General features: G+C 45.6%; 1 protein-coding gene across 1 annotated transcript in view; it reads left to right on the top strand.

Moving 5' to 3' along the window:
- The window catches only part of TESMIN (testis expressed metallothionein like protein), a 37,602-nt gene that overhangs the window by 4,440 nt on the left and 17,501 nt on the right, over positions 1 to 15,661 (top strand). The window contains exons 4-6 of the mRNA XM_057727817.1: positions 764 to 884; positions 2,733 to 2,806; positions 6,501 to 6,592. Of these exons, the coding sequence (XP_057583800.1) occupies positions 764 to 884; positions 2,733 to 2,806; positions 6,501 to 6,592 (287 nt within the window). The remainder of the gene's footprint in view (positions 1 to 763; positions 885 to 2,732; positions 2,807 to 6,500; positions 6,593 to 15,661) is intronic.

Below are 15,661 nucleotides of genomic sequence, written 5' to 3'. Positions count from 1 at the left end.
CAGGGAGGGCTCCGTCCGTGCTTGGCTTGACTCTTGGCTTGACTGGTGAAGTTGACTGACCGACTCACCTGGCTTGCTGAGGATTTATTTATGTGCGGAATCCAACCAGGTGATCTGAGGGTGCTATTCAGGCCCAGAAAGATTGACGTGGCTTCTTAGAATTTTGCAGTTCTTGGCTTAACCTTTCTAAACTGTACTTGTAAGGAAATGAAATAAATGGATATTTTAAAAACACGCTACATGTTAAATAATAATGTGTACAATGTGACAGGAAAGAACAACTGTCATAAAATTAAAAGTTATTCTAAGTATTTGGCCAGCTACAGAGATGGAGTTGGGGAACAAAGTCCTTCGTGTAGCCAGCAGGGTCTGAATGGGGCCGGAGTTGGGCAGATTCAGCACGCCCTCTCCATTCATGAGGGCCATGGAGGACATGGACAGGGGGCGGTAGCTCTGGCTCGCAGTCCCCTTTTCCCACCCTAAACCTCAACAATCAGACACGTGTAGAACAAGGCATGAACAGGAACTTCTCAACACACTGAACACATCTCACAAGACATTTCCCAGGGGATTTTTTGCCCTGTGGTACCTCCAGAGAGCATGTTACTGTAGAGTAAGAAATTGAGAACATATCTATAGTTTACCATTTTCATTAAAATTTAAATTCTGGATTAAAGCTGTGTTCTCCGATTTAAGTTTACTTAGGTTCATATTACTGGATATCTTTTAAGAAATGAAACCTGGTCATTATTTTTTATTGTAGGTGATATGTCAGTTGAAAGGGGGCACACAGATGCTGTGTGTAGACAATTCTGGCACGAGAGAACTAAAAGCACTTCGTTTGATTCCTCAGTATCAAGACCAAAATAATTATCTACAGTCAGGTACAAAGTAAATTAATAGAAAAGTATGTCCTATATCACATGGAAGTTGGTAAGTGAATATATTTGGCTTTGTATGTAGAGTAAAAGTGAAATAGGCAGTTAGTCAGTTTGGCAGTTCCCATAGCCCATATTAGTGAGCTAAGAATAGAAAAAAAATATCTTTATAGATTAATTTACGTACATTGTACTGACTGTCTCAAGTTCTTGGATAACTGTCCTCTCCTGCTAGTTGCAGAGAGCTTTGTGATCCCAACAAATGACTACTCGTACCCACGAGTGGTATGGCTAGAGGTACCTGGGCTGAAACATCAAACTTTCCCAGATGGGGTGGTGGGTTGACTGTTCAGATGTGGTAAAAACTATATACATTTTAATGTAAACATTTTCATGTAGGCAATGAGAACTGCCACTCTGCTTTAATCACCAAGAGTTCTGAAATAAGTATATCAAGTGCTGATTTATCTGCCATTCATTTCCTCAGAAACTTCTTTAAACTGGTACAGTAATAAATAATCTATAAGTACTTGATTACCATCAAATGACTTATGAATGATTTAAAAAAGGCCAAATGACATGGTTTCAGGGTTGTGTTTACAAAAGTTAGACACTAATACTTGAAAACCGGGCATCTGTGTATACTATACACATAATCAAGTTACTCTAAAGCTTGAGTTAACCAGAATATTTCATTGTCAGATGGTTCACTGACCTTGTCGATAATTTAAATCAATATTAAATCCAGATGTCATTTCGATGGGCCTTTGGAACCCAGGGCAGAATGAAAGAGTGTGACTCCTATTCCATCCTGATAGTCTCCTTATCCAGGGACAGATAACATGCCTTTGAGACATTTACTTTCTATGATGCCAGGTGCCTCCAGGAGCACTTTGCTGCACACCAGCCGTGGATTTTCTGGCTCCGGTTCCCTGTGGGTCAGAGCTGCATTGGATCTTCTACAGGCAGAGAAGGGTTCTTTCCTGATTCCTTCCCTTCTGGAACACGGCAGAACCCTAATGCCTTTAGATCATCCACCGAAGGAAGATTTACATAATGCTCTCCACGTCTGTTTCCTTGTCATGTCATCCTGACCACCTCCCCCAGCCCAGTCTCCTTTGTTTCACTGTGTACACATTAAATATCCTCATAAAATAAATGTGTTCTGTTACCAAAGTCTCAAGGTAACATCGCTCAAAGGATGCACAAGCCTGGAGTAGGAAATGTGTTCAGCTGGTGGACCATCAAGAGACTTAGACACATTTCTCTTGCCACTTAAACAGAGTTTCACAGGGATGTCTCAAGGCTGTTTTTCACGGCACCGTTAGGCCAAAGAAATACCTATTGGTTCCAGTCCTAAGTAGTTTGGTCCCAGGAGCCTAATAAGTATTTACGTCCTAGTAAGCTAGTAACCATTTGAAGGATACAGGTAAGTTGAAAGTAGTTCATGCAGCGTCCTACAGATGGCGCTGTGCTTTCTTTGAAATGTGACGGATCCAGTGCCTTCTTGGTGAGTTTGCGGCAGCGCTTGAGGGCACCTTGGCACACAGTTTGGGAACCTGGGCACTGACAACATTTTTTAGCATAGCTATCCTGGGAAGCTCAAGGGAAGTAGCATTATGACAAAGAAAAAGGGGATAATAAGTAAAAAACAAAACAAAGCAAAACAAACAAAAAAACCAAAAACATTGACCAGAAGGATTTTATAGAAAACATAAGTAGGATTAAGAAGAGTGTAAATGACTCTGCACATGTTAAACGCATGATACATCGTCACTTTTGTGCTTTCTTCCATGTGCAAGTGGAAGAGGAACAGTAGATGCTATCAATTAACTGTAATTGTCTTCCTTACAGATGTCCCTAAACCCATGACTACTTTAGTAGGAAGATTTTTGCCAGTACCAGCAAAATTAAATCTCATTACACAAGTGAGTCGTTGTTTTAATAAAATATACAACAGGGCATTACTGTCTCGAAATTTCGCTTATTGAAGTTTGAATTACTTGGAAATATAATTTACCCTCTGATTTACAATCAGCAGTGAAACCAGGTATCCAACAGCTTCACACATTGTGTGAGACACTGAGAGTAGTGGAGTGCATCTAAGACCCCGTTCTCTGCCAGCTCCGTGAGACGGCCCGGCCCTTTCCTACAGCCTCCGGACCCTGGTTCTGCCACCCATCAGCATATACCACCCACTTCACCTTCCTGAGTGTTAGGGAAATGCTCTTTCACAGTTTAGAATGCTTTTATGATTACATCATACTGTGCATAGATTAAATATGACAAATGTGCTCTTTTCCTTAAACATTGATGTGAAATGTCATCTCCCCAGAAGAGCCTCGCGTAACTCCCCAGGTAGACAGCCATCTCTGTCACAGAACCTGTGTGATTCTCTGCACGGCACTGTCACTGTCTTGTGTTCTTTGGTTTGTTTGTTTGCCTGCATCCACCGCCGGGAATGCAAGCTCCCTAGGAGCAGAGATCTTGCAATTCTTGATTGTCTCTGGGGTCTGAGAGCCGGAACAGAGCTGGCTTGTATCAGGCCTTCATCTAGGGTGGCCTTGAATAGGGCAGTGCCGTCTGAGCACTTGAGCTACATCAGTGAGCCAACGCCAAGTGAACCCCCCAAAACAAATCAGAACAGAACAGATGACTCTGCCCTCCTGCAGCTTACATTCTAGTGTGGGAGACAGACAGTCAGCAAATCTAACACATCAGTAAATCATATTGTATGTGGGAGAGCAGAGGATGGGCACTGGGGGTGGGGGTTCGATGAGGAGGAACGTGAGTTGCGAGTGTAAGCAGGGTGGGCACAGTTGGCTCCACTGAGAAAGTGGCACTTGAGCAAAGTCTTGCAAGAGAGGAAGGGATGAACCATGTGGCTGTCACCAGGAAGAGCCGTCCGGGCAGGGGGAAGAGCTCGGCACAGGCTCAGCCTGCCGTGGAGACAGCAAGGAGGCCCGCGGGGCTGGGATGGAGCAAGCGGGAGGAAGGGAGCAGGAGGAAGTGGAAGATAATGGAAGGACAGTGCTTTCCCTCTGCTTGAAGGGGGCCGGCACGGAGGAGCAGGCAAGCCTGCGGCTGTAATGACCTAAGAGAGATGAGGGTGGCCCTGACCAGGTGGTGGCAGTGGAGGCGAGAGATAGCTTATCAGGACACTTTCAAGGCTGAGCCAACAAGGTTCGCTGATGGGCTGGTTGTGGGATGTGAGAGAGAGAGGAGTCAAAGGTGCCCGCGAGACTTTCAGCCTGAACAAGTGGAAGAATGGCGTTTCCATCAAGAGAGATGAGAGAGTGCTAGTTCTGTGAGGGGTCGAGGAGTCCATTGGGATATTAAATTTGAGATGTCTCGTGGACAGCAGAGTGTAGGTGCTGTGCAGGAGTCAGATATACAAGCCTGGGGTTCAGAGTAAGGGAGGACTGGGCTGGAGGGATGCAGTGGCCAGCACAGAGGCTGGAGGGATGCAGCGGCCAGCGCACAGGTGGCATGTGAAGCCACGACTCCAGAGGTGGTCTCTGAGGCAGTGGGAATAAGTAGAGTGAAATATTTGCTGAGTGAGTAAATAAACACTTCTCAAAGGATCTATTAGCCAGGAGGGGCCAAAGTGAATGAGCGCAGGAGAGGAGTGGCAGCTGTGATGTGTGAGCACCTGATGCGGGTCTCAGTTGATCCTGCACGTAGGCCTCTACCTCCCGGCCTCCTCCACGCCACTGCCTTCCTTTCCTAATGGTGGTTTCAGCCCCAATCAGAAAGGCACACGTTGGACTTGCTCTTCCCCCCACTAAGATCGTGCATTCTAGGCCCTTTTGGACCTCACTTTGGCTCCCCCTGACTTCTTATCCTGTGTGGACCTTGGGGCGATTATTTTAGCGATGCATTTGCTGCATCCCCAGAACCCCCTGCTTCCTTGCCAAACCCCAATTCTGTACATTCTTTGCACTTTGCTACTCAAAGTGCGGAGCGTGGACCAGGAGCAATGGCATCACTGGGAAGCTTGTTAGAAATGCAGGGTCTCGGGCTCCACCGCAGACTCACTGACACAGAATCTGCATTTTAGCAAGATCCCCAGGTGACTTGACAGGGAAACAACCTCTTAGAGTTTATTTCTTCCATCCTAGGCAGTTAGACATTGCCGAAGCAAGTCACGGATTCCAGCATAGATCTGCCCTAGATTTACCACCTATGTAGTACTTAAAAGACATCTTTTTTTTTTCTCTGCTTTACTTTGGGGCTAAATAAGCAAAGGAGAGAAAGAGAAATTGTATTTGGTTTATGCAAAGAATTGTCTCAACCCTGAGAACTGTGAAATCCTCTCTTCAAAAGAATGCAAAACCTTGGACTGCCACCTGGAGACGTTGGCCTGGTAATTAGCTGTCTGGGTGACTGTAAAAGAAAGCTGCCATAACTTGTGAACACTTCCTTCCAGTAAAGTGAGTGAGAGGAGGGCAGAGCCCACAGCTGTCACCCAGACCCAAGAGGGCGGGTCCTGGGGTTGACTCCCCCGTGGGACTCGGGGCGGGGGGAGGATGTGTAATGAAGGAGTTGGACCCAAGGTGGTTTCTCAGGCCCCAGAAGGGAGTGATTACACAATTTTTAAAAAGGCAGAAAAGAGAAAAGAAGGAAAAGGAATAAAATGTGTTTTTCCAAGACTATACTTTTTTTTCTCTTTTCTTTTCTTTTGGCCTTGAGGTTTGTGGGATTGTGGTTCAATCAGGGATTGAACTCGGGCCCTTGGCAGTGAAGCGCCGTCCTAAGCGCTGCACTGCCAGGGAGTTCCGAGACTGTGCTTCTGAAATAAAGCTTATTTTTAAATTTCAAGTTTTCAGGGAGGAAGGCACAACAATAGGCTGTTTAACTATGATATATACAAGTAATCTCAATACCTAAATTTATTCAACACTCTAAAGTTCTTCAAGCTTCTGATAAGAAGAAAATTCGGTCAGTGTTGATTTTGCTACCTTTCCTTTCCCTGTGAGCCATGCTGATGGATAACATAAAGGAAAATGAGAACTGAGAAGGCAAAGGACGTGGATAATGTTTATGACATTGCTTTTGAAATTGTTGAACTTGACTACAAAATTTTTTATGACTATATGAAAAAGTAATGGTTGCCAGTAAGACTTCAAATGTCAAGATCTCTTGTGTTAAACTCAGAATCTAATAATAATTAGAGAACATTTCTAGTTTACAGAAATTTGTGGTTGAATTTTTTTCACAATTTGTAGTTCATTAAAGTGAAAACGATGCCCTTGCAATATTTCTGGCCAGCTAACTGACAGCTGTGTGTACTGCTCGCCAGCCTGTGGACAGCCTAGCCCTGAATTGTAGCCCATTTCCGTCTTTGTCCACAGTCGGGGCTTTCTCACCCCAGGGCATCCTGTGGTCAGGAGGGTGAGATGACCGGGGCTGGGCTCCTCCCACTTCTGCTGAAAAGCCTTGGCGGGACTGCTCGTGTGTTAGCAGAACCATGGTGGCGATAATGCCTGGGTGTTGTAAAGGGATTGTGACGTAAACCTCCAGAAGAAAAAGAATCATTTTTATCTGTGTCTAGGGCTTGACTGCAATAAACTTTTGAAATGTATACTAATTCAACTTATGCTTGCTTTCGACTTTTTACAGCTTGATAACGGAGCCCTACCATCCACAGTCAACGGGTCTGCTTTCCCCTCGGGATCAACTCTTCCAGGACCACCGAAAATAACTTTGGCTGGGTAAGGATTGAGAGCAATCAGTTGTCACTTACCTTAATGTAAGAGTTTAAGAGGCTTTTGGGTACATTTGTGATTTTTTTCTGAGTTTTAAAATTAGCTTTACCTGCAAACCTTCGTGACTTCTAAGATACGATTTTTACATTCAGCAGTGCACTAACGGGGTTGCTGAGTGTGTCTGGTTTGTGGCTGCTGGAAGGACTGGTCTGTAACCTCCATTTGCTTCCTCTCTCCGTCCACTGTGCGGTGTCCGTGCTTCAGAGCCTCGCTGCCGTACCTAGTTCTGTCTTGAGTTCACATTGGTTTAAACTTAGCTGCTCTGTTTCCTTTTTGCTATAAAGGAAACATAAGTAATGGTGTGGCTATCACTTAATGTCGACGGTGGTCTTGTGTGCCTTTACGGCCGCCTCTGCCCGCTGCCTTCCCTGTTCGGTCAGCTCACGTTCAACGGCAGGGGCCGAGGCCCACGGTCCCCAGGTGGACGTGGCTGCACTTGTCTGGGGCCTTGTCTTGCCATTTCAAAGTCATGTCTATAATGGTAGCTAATTAAACTACCCATGATGGTTGAAACGGTGTCGCGTTAACATTCACGTGCTGTCCGTGGACGGGGCAGCCCTTTCTGTTCACGGAACGCTTTAGTTGGTGATGGCGATCAGTCTCTTCCTGCCTCCAGAAGGTTTGGGGCACACAGCCTAATGCAGATGTGTATCCGGGGACCTGAAAGAAATCAGGTCAGCCAGTTTAGGAAATGCAGACTATGGCCTCTAGAGCCTCCGGGCTCCTGAAGTGTCTTCCATCAGGCACATCTTTGCTGTGGCGTTGGTGAGTGTGCAGAGAGTGGTCCGGGGCCATGTGACAGGCTTAGGTGAACCACCTGGTGCAGTTCTGGAGACCAGCTGCGTCCTCACCAACGTTGTTCACGTGATTCGCGGCTTCAGTCTTAGCAGTTGGTCGCGGAGCTGGTTGATGGCTGTCGCTTAACTTGATGGGCTATGACTATAGGAACCACCTTCCTGGCTTCGCTCTCCTGGCGTGATGAATCGGTGAGGGCATGGTTGCTGTGGTTGTAATTGGTTCTGTAATCATGGCTCAATGTTTTTGGACGAAACAACGACGACGTGAGCAACAACTTCTGGATTCTGCTGGTGTGTGATACTACCCGCGTGGCATCACACGCATGACCCAGGATGTTACAATCCTGAAGATACTGCATCTTTCTTGTCCTCTGGGAGCATCTGGTCAACCGCATGGCACCACTGTGCTTTAGCACGTCGAGGACACTCAGAGGAATTTGGTGTTTCTAGCACTTGAGTGCAAGTGCCCTCTCAGAGCTGCGGCGCCATCTGAGGCTTCCCTCTGCTGTGGCTGAGGCACGTTTCCACAGAGGAGCAGCAGGGAGGGGGTTTTCATTGCTGTGTGTTCTCCTTCTCCCCACCCTCCCCCTGCCTCCTTCCCAGTCTCTGCTGGGTGTTCTCTAGTGTGAAGGTGTTACGCAGACCATGAAATATTTTCCTATCATACATAATGTGCCAAGAACAACACGAGCTTTGTTTTTGTATTTTTTTTTTTTTTTTGCTGAAAATAATTACTTGATTTGACGTCACTCCCCTGAATCAGCCAGATGGTTTTTATCTCACCAATCCATAGTACTGATGGGATACTGGAATCTCTACCAGTGTATTATTTGTGGTGAGGGAGCTGTCAGAAAACTGTCTGCTGGCTGTTTCGTTCTGTATGAGTTCCCAACCATGACTAATTTGCTTTTTACCTCTTTAGATGCTTTGTTAGGCTTTTTTTTTTTTTTTAAACTTCCACAAGATAACAAGGTTAAACTAGTTCTGAAGACATCAGAAAGGAAACTCTGTCAGCCCATCTAAAATAGTAGATGACACAGAAGCAGGCCAGCTTGAGCCTTACAGCCAGCAGTCCGTATGGGTGAATTCACCCAAGCATCATTCTTTAGAGATAGGTGGTGAACTGGCTAACTTATTAACTAGCTTATCATAGGAATAAAAATTCATGTCCTGTCACTCTGCATAGCCTTAATAACCTGACTGTGAGTCAGGCATTAATGTGAATTTTGATACACCATTGATGCCTTTCTTTTTGGTAACATAAGGAACATTATAATATTCAAGAGTCTGCTTCTCTGGAAATTCTTTCTTAAAGATGAGGTCATAGCTCACTGTGATACAGTTTATTTATAATGCTCTTCTGAGACAGAGTAGTCCAGATCTCTTCTAACCCTTTAATTTTCAGATTGGCGTAAAAGAGTAATCAAGTTTTAGTAAAGCCATGGAAGCTTTTCCCCAGTTTTGTCCATTACAGTGAACGTGTCCCCTCAGGCACTCTGTGCTCACCCTAATGTGGTATCTTTGCTCATGCTGTTATTTCTACTGAGACATCCTTTTGTTGAATAACAAAAAACGTCACACCCTTGAAAGTCAATGTCAAGTCCTACTTCTTTCAGAAGTAGTTTGTTTTGTTTTTACATCTCTGTTAAACTGCTCCTGAATGTTATATCATTTACAATCAGTATCATATAATTTGATAATGGATTATATAATATCTTCTGTTCTCTAATTGTTCAATTGTGTATATCTCATGTCCCAAATTATTTGGTGGATTCCTCTAGAACAGGCACTGTAAATGTAAAAGTATATATATATATTTTTTGGTGTTCCCCTGAAGCTCTCGTGACCGTCCTGACCACGTGGTGATCTCTTAGTCTGTGCCTTTCGGCATCTTCCTGACACTGTAGATACTCAAGGAACTGTACTCTCTCCTTCCACAATTATGGCAGGTGGCCCCTGGAGTGCCTCCATGGGCCCCCACCCCATTTCTAAAGGGAAGAGTTTTGGTTCCTCTGGACAGATAGTGCCAGGCCACCCCACACCCCATTTTAGAGGCAGGGCTGAGGGCAAGGGCAGTGAGGTCTGTGCCCACGTCCCCCTCCCCTGGACAGCGCATGTTCCAAGGTGGGTGGGCCAGGAGCAGGGTAGCCCGATCTGCCACCTCCAGGCCCCCACGAGGATAGAAGGCTGCGACTCTCCTCTCTATGAAGGGGAAGACTAGACTAGAGGAAGACTAAATTAACACAGCCTTCAGCGACATAGTGTGGGGACATTATCTTACAAACGGAGACATCTCCAGAAGAAGTAACACTTAGCAGCTCACCCAGGAGTCAGTTACCATTCGCTGTTTCAAATGAGGGAGGACAGGGGTCACGAAACAGAAGCATAGATGGTGAGAAGGGTGGCAGAGGCCTGATGAGGGAAGCACGCAGAGCAGAGGGGAGGGTGGGCTGGACAGAGGTTAGACTGACTCAGCCCTGACCGAGGACAGCTGTGTGTGTGAGGGCCCGGAGCCTAGCCCGAGGGTAGTTCCCGTGCTCTGTACGGTGATAGGAGACTGTCAGAAAGCCCTGTGTGTGCCCAATACTATTAGCTCCTGCAGGAAACCCCACACCAAGGTGTGTCCCTGCCTGGAAGCAGCCAGTAGTCGCAGAGGCGAAATCCACACTCACAGTCTTGGGAGCAGGTGGCCGAACCCGGGGGCCCCAGGTCCCAGGGACGGGGAGCCCCTGTCACAGTCAGTGTTTTGGCACGTGTGCTCCTCCTCGTCACCAGGATCTACCCACGTCTCACGTGCCCAATATCCCACGTTCCCTCGGGAGCAGCATTTCTGAGCAGCGCTCGTGAACTTGTCCCGATTTCTTACCCTGCAGCCACCCCTCAGGCTTAGCAGTGTCCAGTACACATTCATCTCTCCTCCTCTGATGTCCCTCAAGATGCCTCTGGGCCTAATCCCCAAAGGAACAGTTAGGAGGGAGGTCCCCAAGCCCACAGGATGCGTTCAAAGTTCAAAGTACATATCCTGCTTTGATACTGGTGGTAATACTAGCCGGACAGCTCTAACAATGCGAACAGTGGTTTCTCTGTTGGTCTGTAATTCACTCTTTTCATTAGTGTTCTGATTTTGGAAAATATAAGAAAGAAAAATAAAAAGAGCTATTTGGTGTGGGGAGCCACACACAGTAGAGGTTTAAACAGATCAATGGGAGAAACTCAGGGAAGGCTTCTTGGGGAGGGGACAGCACCGGGGTCCCTGGATGCGCAGCTGGACCTGGCCAGGCTCGCTCTGTCATGTGGTGAATGTGCGCGCCTCTCCATCTCCTGATCAGGCACCAACTAATACTACCTGTAACTCTCTGGTGCTGAGAGTCTCAGTAATTGTTCAGCAACACCAGATGCTTAGCTAATTCTCTTTTTAAAGAGTAATGATCTGAATACATTTTCTTTTTTAATCTTTATAGAGTAACTCTTAGTTCATGGGACACAAAGTCTAAAAAGCCATGTAACTGTACCAAATCCCAGTGTCTGAAATTGTAAGTAATCACAAATCCTTCATTATTAAATAGAAATAAGTTTGTTCAGAAGTCAGTAAGTGGAGCAGAATCCAGACAGACCTGAATGGCTAGTAGCGTATGTGCTACAGTTAAGACTCAACAGCTGTGTCCTGACGCGCCTGGTAAGCCACACTTTCTGCATAAACCTGGTTGGGACCTTTTGGTCTTATCTTGACCAACTAACTTAGTCAAGGACACCACCTGCGCCTCCGGGGGTGTGATGTTCTCTAGCACCTCAGACAGTGGCTAAACACGGCTTCCTCGTTGAGCATTAACTGTAACATTTCCACATCCTAGTTTTTGACAATTTGATCATTTGGTTTACTCTATATTGAATTCTTCTCAGAAGAATTCTCCCCCAGCGATGCCAGCTCCTGGCAGGCGCGGTCAGGGGGGTGGTAGGGCAGGTTGTGAAGCAGAATCGTGGGCTGGGGTGGAATGTGCGGCTAAAATAGGAGGTGGACCAGTCACCATGACTGACGGCGGCGTGCACTCGAGCTCCCGTCCTCACCCTGTCACCTGGAGACTCTCATTGTTGTGGTCTGCCCGCTCGCAGCTCTGCTCTGGGCTGCTGCTTTCTGCCCTGAGTGCCTGCCTAGCTTTAAGTTACATGATGGAAGGGGAGAAAACAGCCTCGTCCTGATGTCTAATAACCCTAACCACCATCTCCACGTGATTTTTCCCTTGCAGAGCTCCTGCTGAAGTCCCTGAGAGCTCCATTGATGGGACAGTGATGTGGGGGTGCAGAAGTGGGTAAAAATCCAGAAGTCCGTGAAACTTGGTTCACAAAACAAAGCTGAAAAAAGAGTTGGTTTTTTTAAGTTAATGTTGACATCTAGGGTTGACTATGTAAATGCTGAGCTGTCATTGGTTTAGTCTGTGAATGCAAGTCTTGTACCTCTCTGAATGTTGGAGACACCATGAGACCACTGATCAGGAGCTCTAAAATGCAGCTGGGTGAGGAGGAAGGAGGACAGAGGGCAAAGCCCGGACCATATGACATTGTCAAGCAGCGTGGCCGGCCCAAATGGAAACCTTGGATGCGGTGGATGATGACGTGGTAGAGCCTAGAGGGGACAGAGCCGGGGGTGAGGGGGGTCCTGTGGACAAGGGCTGCCGAGCTGCTGGCTGGGTTGGCGACTGGGGAGCCCTTGAAGCCGAGAGCAAGGTGTAGACTATGACCGGGCACAAAGTGAGGTAACTCTTAAGGACTTGGAAGTAAGATGAGTCTCCAAGAAGGGTTTAACTTACTGATTACCTCATGATGGAAAAGCCTAAGAAATAGCTACTTGCCTAGAAGCAGCTTTCCAGATAAATCAGTGACTGACACACTAAAGAAAGAATTTATCATCACGAGGGGGCTTGGAGAGCATTAGAACAAAGGAAAAGGAGGTTCAGAGTGTTTCCAGTGCTGTCCAGGGAAAGGGGGTGCTGTCTCTGGGGCCGAGGGTGCTGCCTTCTCCAGAGAAGTGCCGTGTGCTGTGTGCAGGGGACTGCAGCCCTCCCGCTGTGCTTGCTGACTCTGCACCTCTAACTCCATGCTCAGCACCTCAGTATCTCCATCCCGAGAAGCAGGGGGCCCTGCATAGAGGCTGTGAACGTTACAGGCACTGGAGGGGATGTTATTTCCACCATAAATTAACACATAGCATTCTGACCAGGGCATCATGGCTTGGTTGGTGTCAGTCTATTACTGAGAAACCAATTATCTCTGGAAATATTACTTCCAGAAAGGCTAAGGAATGGGCAGATTTACCCCTATGGAGCTTCTTGGCAAGACCTGTGAGCTTGTGCTGGTGGCAACACCCCTCTGTCTCTCGTGCGCCACAGGCACTCGTACCTGAGCAAACCCAGGCTGGGTTCACCATCGCCTGCTTCACTGGCAAACGGGGCATCATCACCAGTAAGAGCTCTTAGCTTCCTTTAGCTTTCTACCTGCCACAGCTAAGTCACGTTCAAGGCAATGGAAGGTAATTTTCTTGGAGTGCATTGGTCCTACTTTATTGGGGGTCTCTCCTGGATAAAGGTTAAGAGTGATTACTACTAATTGGCCATTAAGAAAGAGAAAACCACACTAGCATATTTTTTAAAAGTCAAAGTGATGCGTACACGAGGGTAAAAGTCAGTGACTAGGTCTGGTTATGATGGAAAGTAATAGTACCCTGCAGCACCTCTCCCTGCTCTCCGGACTCCTCCCTAGAAGCTACCATTTTAGTGACTTCTGTTTTCAGGCTTTCTGAAGTTTGCCTCCACGTCTAGAACTATTATCTGTTGCCTTCTTGCTGTGGGAGAGGAAGGGCCCACTCTGCATGCATCCCCCATTGTTAGAGCTGCCCTTTTCAGTGCCTTTGCTGATTCCCCTTGAAACGTGAAATCACACACTTCAGCCTTTCGTTGTTGTTCCATTAGCCATAAAAAGCTGGGAGTTATTTTTAAATGATAAAATTAATCTGTATAATTAAAATGGTGTTGATGTAAACTTATTTAAACGGTAGATAAATGTTTTGTGATTATTTTATTGCAAATTTCTTGACTATTAAAAAATGATTTTAAAATTTTGAAAGTAATTCACGTCTACCTTTCCATCACTGTCGTAACTTTCTTAATAATTTCTATGCATTTTATGCATTTCAAACATTGATTTAGTTTATTAAAACACTGATTATAAACCCGCTTTTGTAACAGGACATTACAACAACATAAGTGTTTTGGGTTTTTTTTAAATTATTTATTTATTTATTTTGGCTGCGCCGGGACTTGGTTGCGGCACACGGGATCTTCTTAGTTGCTGCATGCAGTATCTAGTTCCCCGACCAGGGATCGAACCCAGGCACCCTGCATTGGGAGTACAGAGTCCCACCCACTGGACCACCAGGAAAGTCCTGACATGTGTTAAACTCTGAACCTCTGGACAATAATTTCCTAGAGTGAGAAGGAGAGGAGAAAGATCTCTTCTCTTTCATGAGCCCTCTGAAGGAAGGAATTGACTTTATATTACGGGGATAGAGTTTTTTCATGGCAATTTTAATTAGCCCTTTCATATATCGACTTTAAACAAATCCAAACTCAATTTTTTAAGAATCTTCCATTCCAATTCAATTTTTGCTGAGATACTGAGTGGGACTTGTTGGGAACAGTTATACTATCTAATTTTTCATGCTAATCAGATCTAAATCAAGATTTAATCATAGATTGGGTAGTCTCCAATATTGCTTCTTCAAGTGGTCTTTTGCTTCTGGTTAATTGGATTAATTAATTAACAAGAATTCTGTGGAAGAGAAGGTCAAATCTGGATGGTCATTTTTTATAGTTTCTTGCTCCTTACTTATACCTTTGATCTCTTCTTTTATATTTCAGAATAATAAATAATTTATATTCTATAGCTTATAACTCTAGTATTAAAGTCTCTGCTTTTCTGATTCTGGGGTTTGTTTCTTCTCTTGATCTTTCACTCATTATGGCTTGTTACCGCATATATTTTATGATTTTCTCTGTGTGTGTGTGTGTGTGTGTGTGTGAGAGAGAGAGAGAGAGAATTATGATCACTGGAACTTTATATGTGGGAATTCTTTGAGGTTGGCTTGAGAGTGCCTTCTTTCAGAGAAAGTTTGAGTTTGTTTCTACTTGGGGTTTGGTGGCAGTTTCAATGTGGACAACCTAAAATTTTGGGCTAAGATTTTTTTAGGCCACACAGTTAGTATGAATTCAGTTCTCAAACCCAAGTGAACCCCCTCCTTCCAAGCCAATGCCTGGGTGCATTGTCTTGCCTTTCTTCGGAGAGCATTTTTCCTAGTTCATTCTTCCATTGGGCACAGACCCTCTACTGTTCCAGCTTTATGTATAGATGTTGGAGCTGATCCCATCCCTTGAGCATTAATGTGTGTAAATCTATTAAGCATATGTAAACATATGTTAGTGTGTATAACAGATTTAGCGCGATGGCTGACGTGTTGTAAATGCTCTGTTTGCCGTCATTATAGCTGTCGTCTTCCCCCCTCCTTCCTCCAGTTAAAACCAAAGCCTCTGGTTGTTGGATCAGCAGAGGCCTGGGACAGCTGCAGGCTTCAGCTTTAGCTTACCCCTCTGTGTCTTTGCTTCTCTTTTATTTTTTGGTCTCTGAAGCATTTCCTTAACTTTTTTACCACCTCAAATATGCACCTAAACTGTTTCAAATATTTATTCCAAAGTTTTAAAGTGTTTATAGTTGGGGATTTGTCAGGGTGCCCATGAATGAAGAATGAGTTTAGAATGTGTATCAGCCTCAGTCTTTTCAAACACTCCAGCTAAAATCCTAGGGTGTCGTGTGCCTGTGGGAAGTGAAGACACCACAGGTATCAGTGTTTTCTTGAACAACATCATCACCTTCTCGTTAAGTGACAGAGTGAGATCACCTGCGGAGTGCTGGAATGTTGCCAGCCTGCTGGCACTGGAACAGTCTGTACTGCACGGGCAGCGTCTTTGATAGATGGTGCTCACGTGGTGTTTCACAGCCAAGAGGGGCCACCAAACCTCAAGTGGTGGCTGTAGATGTGGTTTCCTGGGCAATGGTGAGAGTGGGCTGAAGAAGGGGGACGATATGAACACCTCATACAAGAATACCTAGACTGCCGATGGCACTGGTAACCAAGCATGAACTCACAGGACCGAGGCACGCCCTGAAAGAC

The sequence above is a fragment of the Hippopotamus amphibius genome, chromosome 3 (genome assembly GCF_030028045.1).
Source record: "Hippopotamus amphibius kiboko isolate mHipAmp2 chromosome 3, mHipAmp2.hap2, whole genome shotgun sequence".
Lineage (NCBI taxonomy): Eukaryota > Metazoa > Chordata > Mammalia > Artiodactyla > Hippopotamidae > Hippopotamus > Hippopotamus amphibius.
The sequence above is the reverse complement of the archived record's forward strand: the minus strand, read 5'-3'. Positions and strand labels throughout refer to the sequence as shown.